An 8,752-nucleotide genomic window follows, 5' to 3' on the forward strand; every position below is an offset into this window, starting at 1 on the left:
AGTTTAGTCCATTTATATTTATAGAGATTAATTTCTTTTCCTCTTCCATTGTTTATACTTTATATCTAGAATGTATTGTTCTTGTTGTTCTTTATTCTCTTGGTTCTTTAATTACCATTTTGCTACCTACTGCTTCCTCCTCCTTTTCCCTTTCTTGTTCTCTAGTGAAGAAGTTGATCTATAATATTAATATGGACAGAAAATCATAGTAAAAAAGCTCAAAGAAATGTTCAAACTTTTTTCTGCGTGGGGTATTGCCCAAAAATCCCCTCAGTTTAGGAATCAGCAGAGCTGGTGAATAATGGCTGTTAGTAAATCTGAGCTGTGGCCTTCATTGGTGTCTTCTCCTCAGACCCGAAGAAGCTGCTCCGAGAGAGAAAGAAAATGATTAGGGAGGAAGAGAAGCAATTGGGGAGGATTTCAGCCACTGAAGGAAAGAGAAGAAGGGAGAGAGAATAGAGGGCTATAAAATGATCTGGGATAAGGACAGACTGGCTTTTCTCCTTTCTCAAAAATCCATCCAAGTACAATCAAGGAACATCCTTAAAGAAGCCCAAACAGCCCAATGGAACTTCTCACTTACTGCTCCAAGGACACACAAAAAAGGAAAGGCCAACTCCATCAGCACACAAGATCTTTCCTATAATGTTCCCCAATCTTTTTCCCACTATAGACCCATACTCAGAAACTATCAGCAGTTCCTGGCCTTCATGTTTGCAGTCATTCAGGTGAACAAGGATCTGATTCACCTGCCCAACATCACCCTTGGCTTCCACATCCATGACAATCACAAGTTGGAGAGGAGGTTTGTCATATGCAGCCTCTCCCTGCTCTCCACACGAGGCCAAATGGTCCCAGGTTACAAATGTGACGGAGAGGACCCTCTGCTCTCTGTCATTGGAGGTGACAACGCCCAATCCTCGAGGCAGATGGCCTCCATCTTCAGCCTCTTCAAGGTCCCACAGGTAAGGGGCAGTGGTGGGATTCAAATAATTTAACAACCAGTTTTCTGTCCTAATGACCAATTGGATAGGTGTAGCTGGGTGGTCATGTGACTGGGCGGGCATGACCAACTCAACATCACTCACATTGAGGGGCACTTCTCCTTGACTGGCCTCTTGTGGCCGTGGGGATTCTGCAATGGTCATAAGTGTGAAAAACAGTCATAAGTCACTTTTTTCAGTGCCATTGTAACTTTGAATGGTCACTAAATGAACTGTTGTAAGTCAAGGAGTACCTGTAGGAAAATTCAAAAAGCGTCTTTGCTTGAAAAGAGCTGCCCTAAATACCAATCATTAGATTAAAAATATCTGCAAGTCGGAATTACAAATCAGGCAGGGTGCCAGAACACCTTGAGGAATTAAAATAGTTAAAATGCAATGATAACTATCAGAAGCCAACTCTTGCTCCTAAAGTGAAAGCCTTTAGCAGAGAGGTCATTTAAGTTCTCCAGAAAGAGTACACCCAGGAGAAGCAATCCTTATATCCATTTGCACCACTTAAAGACACCAGCTGTTCTCACTCATCTCAAAAGATATCCTAAGGAAATCATCCAGATTTAAGGAAAGATCACATGCCCCCCCAGAAAGGCAGTAAAAATATCAGTGCCAAGCTTGCATCCTGCCCCTTGGAAGTACACCCCGAAAGAACAGTGTCTGGAACCACTAAAGCAGTGAAGGAAGACAAACACCCCCCCTCCCCAGATAGAAAAAGAAACCATGAGGCAGGAAAAAATTCAAACACAATACAAATAATTGAATCACAACAGTAGCTGTTACTTGTTAAACCAATTACCAGAACAAATAGACACAGGAACTAGCCAGCTTTCTCAACCCAGTTTCTTTTCAGAAACAGAGATTAACTTTTTTCTTTCCAAACAAAGCTGAATAGGGAAAATTATCCCATCAATAAACACAGGATTAAACCTCACCGAGCATAGAATTACACTTCATTAAAAAGAAGTTTTAGACCAAAACTCAAAAAGGGTATGTAGACTCATGTTTGAATGTCAATCTTTCTAGCTAGCCAAGAAGCCTTGCTGAATGTCACTCATTTTGGTTTCTTGTCATTAAAAGCTTCTTTCCAGCAGCTCTGCTTCATTATCCAGTTTTTTATTCAAAGTGCTGATCATTGCATTCCAGTTGGAAGTATTTCCAAGAGAGTATTTCCTCCCAACAGAAGTGTAAAAAGCTTAAAACAACCCTTCCCCTTTAAAAAAGTCAAGCCCCAGCAAAGTACCAGCGAAAGAAAAAAAAAACCTCTGAAGCTCAGGTGATATAAATTCTAGGTGTACTGCCAAGAATGTACTAAGGGCTAATGGAGAGGCAGTTTCTGTAAGCAGGGCAATAAGGATTAGACTAGAAACAACACCAGAATGTTTTCTTCCTGCCTTCCTTACAGGATTAGCCCTGTAAAGTGGAACAAACAAAAGGAGATTTTTTCTAACAACAGATTCTCCCAACTGCTTAGAAAGTTAACAACAGGTTCTAGCAAATAGGTGAGAGCCGGTAGAATCCCACCCCTGGTAAGGGGACTCCATAAGATGCAGTATGGAGTACACAAAGAACAGAAACACACACAGAAGCCAAAGATTAAAACAAAGATATGGGGAGGTCAAGATTTTCAGACTTAAATAATCCATGTTGTAGTTCAATTGATTTTTATATTTTATATGTCATGATATTTTTTATAGAACTGCAAAGGGATGATATAATTCTGAAATGCTGTCCTTGCCAAAAGGAATCACTTCCTGACTTTCACAGAAGTTTATCATCTTTCTGCCCCTTTCAGTGCAGTTTAGTCTCTGTATCAAGTTGAGGGTTTGTTCCTTTGACTTCTGATTTATCACAACCAGGCAAAATAGGGAACTGGTGGCTCTTTCTAAGAAGGGAGGAAGGTGAAGCCCGCCACTCAAAGTGGATGAACCTGATTGGTGGGGTAATAAACTACACAATGGGGACCCTTAATGTCAGCATTATAATGTACTTTGTCCTTTAAAGAGGATTCTCATTTTTTCTCCAGCTCGGTGTTGGCTTTGAGTTCTCTCAGGGAAACAGAAGAGTTTATCCTTCCTTCTTCCGGATTAATACCAAGGAATCTGCTCAGTGTGAAGGTTTAGTCCAGCTGCTCCTGCATTTCTACTGGAACTGGGTTGGGCTTGTGGCCCCTGACAATGATAATGGAGAACGGTTTCTCTCATCTCTGATGCCAATGCTGAAGGAGAAGGAGATTTGCCTGGCCTTCGCCGAAATGATGAAATCTGAAATTTCTGCTACCTCAGATTCTAAATTAATCCATATTTTCAATACTTGGTCTAAACATGAAGTGATTATTATGTTTGGAGACTCCAATATTATTGCAAATATATGGAGAATTACTGAGGTTAATAAAAAGCTTGGAAATGCATCATTTCTGAATGTTTGGATCTTTACATCCAGTTGGAAATTTAATGTACACTCTCTATATTTGTCAGACTTTGTAAAGTCCTTCCATGGGGCTTTGCATTTTAAGGACCACACCAGGGATGTCTCAGAATTCAGCCGTGTTCTCCTCTCTTTGGACCCTTTGAACCCACAAGGCGATTTCTTTCTCCGTGTATGGTGGGAATGGGTCTTTGGCTGCAGCATCCTCAAACCAGATGATATCCCTGAAGAGGGGGAAAAACTATGTACAGGAAAGGAGAATGTACAGAATCTGCCATCCTACCTGTTTGAAACAAGCATGAGAGGGGAAAGCTACAATATCTACAATGCCATTTATGCTCTGGCACACGCATTGCATGCAGTGCATGGATCCGGAAGGCGACCAGCCATGCTGAGACTTGGAGAGAGGATCTCAAATGTCCAGTCGTGGCAGGTAATTGCTTTATTTTTTTCTTCAGTTCTTTAGAAAGGAAGCTCCCCATGTGTATTTTTCGAATTCCTGATTAAATATCTGTATGGTATCATATCACTGCATCTGAAAGCAGATGAAAACAGCAAATATTTAAAGGAAAACAATAATACTGTAGCAAAGCATTCAACAAAGTAGACCACAACCAAGGGTGGGAGGATCAGCTGGCTCCGAACCGGGTCACTGCAATGTGCATGTGGGCCCACCCGCTGCCCCTGCTCTTTCCTGCCCTTTATTGCCTTTGTTTAGAGCACAGAGCGGTTGGCCCCGTCTCAGCTGTTTTCTTCACAGAGGCTGCAGTTGAAGGTAAGTGTGGCCTTTCAGCAAGGGTGGGCTGCAGGGGGTTCGCAGGGGTTCAGGAGAGCCCCTAGCTAAGATTCTGTGCAACTCGGAGAACCCCCAAATCCCACTCCTGGCTGGCCCGTCCCCTCCCAGGAGTCCCCACGCAGCCCCTTTGGGATGCAGGTGAGTTCAGGGTGCACGTGGAGACTCAAGGAGGGTGAAAAACGGGCCTTCCGGAAGTTTGGGAAGGCCATAAATGGGCCTGTTTCCAGCTTGCACAAAGCCTGCAGAGTCCGGGGAGGCCATTTTCACCCTCCCAGAGGCTTGAGGAAAGAAATAACTAATAGATTAGTGAAATATAGAAAAGAGGTTTATAGAATTAAACATGTTAAGAAGAGGAGTGCTATGGTAATAGAGATATTATATATACTAATAAGATAAGAATAGATAAGAATAGAGAATTAATACGTAATGAACATTGATATAAATTTTAATTGTTATTGCACAAGATATTTGTACCCAGGCGACACACCGTTAAATGGAAGATGAATTGTATGTACTTTAAATAAAATTACAAAAAATTACAAAAAATTACAAAAAAAAATAATTAACGGATGGAAGATTGTCAAAGGAGACCCAACCTAGAATTAAGGAAAAATTTCCTGACAGGGAGAATAATTTGAAGCATAGAAAACTAATTGCAGAAAAAGACCTATTGGTCCATTGAGTCTTCTCTTTGAGTTTATTCATTTTTTATTTCTTTTTAATTTATTTGTTTAATCATTTAATTGTTCTTTATTTTTATTTTTTATTTTATTTCTAATTTTTGTCAGATGATGTGTTCATCCCAAGTGAGTTTAAATTCAGTTACTGAGGACTACCCCCCCCAAACCTGCTGGAATTTGGTTCCACACTTCCCCTACTCTTTCTCTGAAATGATACATTGAAATCCTTGTACGTGGATATCATTCTCATGAAACTGCAGCTAAAGAAGGCATGATACAAAATGCCCAACGTGAAAGAGAATAATTGGAAGTTTTGAGGAAGTACTTAACAATTGGGTGTTACCCCAGATTGTTCAGATCTCCACTGAGGAAAGTCTTTTAGAGTCTCAGATATATGCAAATCTGCTAAGATGGTGGCCATCACACAATGATAGAAGCCATTGGGTTTTTCAGCCAATTGCTCCAATTTCTGAGTGTCTTTTTTCTTTCAGATTCTTCCCTATTTGAGGAATGTCCAGTTCAACAACAGTGCTGGAGAGGAAATCTCCTTCTCAGAAAATGGATTGGGATCTCCTCGTTATGACATTGTCAACTGGGTTCTCCTCCCCAATCAATCTTTTGTCCCTGTGACAGTTGGACAAATACATCCAGGGGCTCCCCCAGGCCAGAATTTCACCATCAACTCTGATGCCATTGTCTGGGCAAGAAAGGTGAGCTGGAAGGTCAAATAAATTCAGCAAAGGACTTATTCTCTTCCTGGGATGCAAAACATCATCCTAATTGGGAAACAGGTCTACTGAGTCAAAACTTTGACCAACCATTTGATGAAAAATTTGTTTTGCATGTAACATATTTGAGATCAAAAGAGGTTGATATTAGGAAGACATTCTGCTTGAAACCCAGGATGCAGTTAGTTGGGTTTAGAAATGTTATACCTCAATTCACAAGCCTCCTTTTGCATGCCAAGTCCAATCTCCAGCATCCATTGGTAGTTTGGACTAGTCTTAATGCCCTTGTAACTTTTCCTGGTTTGTGCTACGTGCTAGTTAACCATACCTTTTGAAGACATACTTATGATGGATACGGAAATGTTTGAATGAATAAATGAAAGAAATTGGTTGCTTAGGCCATCTACAATAATTCTCATTTTTTGTGATGTCTCCCTTGGATAACTCCTCTGATTCAAGAGCATGTGGGGCAGAGAAAAGACAAGAGCATCCTGGGATTAATAGATTAATAAATCCTGCTCGTGGCTGGATTTATTTGCAACAGTTCTGAGGATGGGAGAAGGGAATTGCCAGGGACATTAATGAACTTTCTAAAACACACTTCTGTGTATGTGTGAGTAGGGCACATATTTTTCTTTTCTCTTCTAGAAGGTGCCCTTTGCCAGGTGTGGCATCAAGAGGTGCCAGGCAGGAGAGAGGAGAAGCGTTCCAGAAGGCAAGGAAGTTTGCTGCTACCACTGTGCCCCTTGTCCCGAAGGGGCTGTTTCTAATCAGACAGGTAAATCGCATTTTAAACGTTGATCTTCCAGGATGAAGGAAGCCATTCAGTAGAAACAAATATCAACTTATTTGTCATTTTTGGCAGATTACATTTTTCAACCTATTCATACTTTTCAGCAGAAACTCTGAGTTTATAAATCAAAATTGTCCTGCCCTTCTCAATTCCACCCCCAAGCCACCTTTCCTGCTTCTCATGCAGGGTCGTTTCAGGGCCCAATTCATGTGTTCCCTACTAGACTTTCTACTCCTTCTCTTTACAACCCATTCGGAAATCCAGCTACCAATCTTTTCATAAAGGAGAGGAGTGTGAGTGTCAAACTTTAATGTTTATTATTTCGGGTGTTTTTCTTCTGTCAGACCTATCAGTCTCCCTGGAAAATGATAGGCCCATTGGAGAAAGAGAAGATCTATCTAGCTACAGTTTGTCTGCCTGCCCTTCTCTGCAAAAAAAGTCTGAGTGAATGAATAGATGTAAAATACAAAGCAGAGGAATTGAGCCAAAGGGCTGAAAACATCCTGTGCTTCTGGATGATGTATCCCCAGGGTTATCGGTATTAAAGGATGATTAGCTCTTTTTGATATATCACCAAATGTAAAATGACTCTTGATTTCAGATGCAGCTTCCTGTGATCCCTGCCCAGAAGACCAATATCCCAACAAGGACAAGGTCCAGTGCATTGCCAAGAAGCTCCACTTCCTTGCCTATCAAGATCCCTTGGGATATGCTTTAGCTTTGCTCACACTTTCTCTGGCTGTGATCACTCTGGCAGTTCTGGCAGTTTTCCTTAAACATCATGAAACACCAATTGTCAAGGCCAACAATAGACATCTCACCTACATCCTCCTGGTCTCCCTCCTGCTCTGCTTCCTCTGTTCCTTCCTCTTCATTGGTCGACCCAGGAACCTCACCTGTCTCTTTCGACAAACTGCCTTTGCCATCCTCTTTTCCCTTGCAGTTTCCTCTGTCTTGGCAAAAACGGTCATGGTGGTTCTGGCCTTCATGGCCACCAAACCAGGGAACAGTGCAAGGAAACTCTTAGGAAAACCACTGACAAACTCCATTGTCTTAGCCTGTCCCCTGGTCCAAGCAGTTCTTTGTATCACCTGGCTGCTTACCTCTCCCCCATTTCCTAATTTGGACTTCCACTCTTTGGTAGGAGAGGCCATCTTGCAATGTAATGAAGGCTCAGCTTTGATGTTTTATGCTGTCCTCGCTTACCTGGGTTTCCTGGCCCTCATCAGTTTCACAGTGGCCTTTTTGGCTAGGAATTTGCCCAACAGCTTTAACGAAGCCAAGTTCATTACTTTCAGCATGCTGGTCTTTTGCAGTGTTTGGATCTCATTCCTTCCCACCTATCTGAGCACCAAAGGGAAGTCCATGGTGGCTGTGGAGATCTTCTCCATCTTGGCCTCTGGGACTGGTCTCTTGGTTTGTATCTTTTTCCCCAAATGCTACATTATCCTACTGAGGCCCCATCTCAACTGTAGAGAGAATATAATGAGACAGAAGAATCTCTGATCTATATATATGGGAATTGGGAACTTTTATTTTGATTTTGGGATTTTTATTTATTAATTTATTCGTATTTGATCTGATTTCTAAAGAGTGATGAAATGAAGGAGGGTTTTGTCCATTAAATAATTGGAAATCAAATGAAATAACTAACCACAAGCTATCTCTTAATCAGCAACCATCACCCACACTTTGTTTTTTTATTGGTTCCATTTGTCCCTCCCTGAGGCCCTGCAATCAACTTGGAAATAAACACATATTTTAAGGATGTGAATATTCATTTCCACCATGACAGTTTCCCACTTTATTTTCATCAGATGAATCTTTAAATACATTTTGGGTTACATTCACTGCCAGAGTTTTTAAGCATGCTCATTTCTGTAGATCTTTGAGGCTTTGTTGAGTTTTTACTAATTTTTACATTCAATCCAGTATTAGAAGTTGTTTTACATTAAAAAGTTCTAGAATTTACATGAGGCACATTATTTTACTATTAATTGTCAGACATATTTTATTAATAAACAAGGTCATGTAGACATTAATGAGAGTTTCTTACCCTTATTATGCTTATTACTTTATTCTCCTTTTTCAATTATTATGAATGTCCGCTGGATTCAAAATCCAAGAAAGAAATACTTAGACTCCATTAATCAGAGAAAAGATATCTTTTACTGGAAATCAAGTGGTAGCAACAAAAGAATTCTGAATCTGAGAAAATACATACACAAAGTAATGGCAATGTTCCCACCCCCAATAGTTCAATTGGCTTATCCAATTAAAAGTTGTGTATATCATCATGTGGGCATCTCCTGGTGGTGATGAGGCTTCTGTCC

At 40.8% G+C, this 8,752-nt stretch overlaps 1 protein-coding gene across 1 annotated transcript in view; it reads left to right on the forward strand.

The window, feature by feature from the left end:
- LOC148128347 (vomeronasal type-2 receptor 26-like) overlaps positions 1-8,394 on the forward strand; it is an 18,818-nt gene extending 10,424 nt beyond the window's left edge. Inside the window, exons 2-6 of the mRNA XM_087935347.1 lie at positions 674-965; positions 3,022-3,855; positions 5,390-5,608; positions 6,275-6,404; positions 7,021-8,394. Coding sequence (XP_087791473.1) covers positions 674-965; positions 3,022-3,855; positions 5,390-5,608; positions 6,275-6,404; positions 7,021-7,925 — 2,380 coding nt within the window. The 3' untranslated portion in view covers positions 7,926-8,394. The remainder of the gene's footprint in view (positions 1-673; positions 966-3,021; positions 3,856-5,389; positions 5,609-6,274; positions 6,405-7,020) is intronic.
- The last annotated feature ends 358 nt before the right edge of the window (positions 8,395-8,752 follow it).

The sequence above is a fragment of the Pseudonaja textilis genome, chromosome 1 (genome assembly GCF_049901715.1).
Source record: "Pseudonaja textilis isolate UNSWEBS1 chromosome 1, rPseTex1.2, whole genome shotgun sequence".
NCBI classification, from domain to species: Eukaryota; Metazoa; Chordata; class Lepidosauria; order Squamata; family Elapidae; genus Pseudonaja; species Pseudonaja textilis.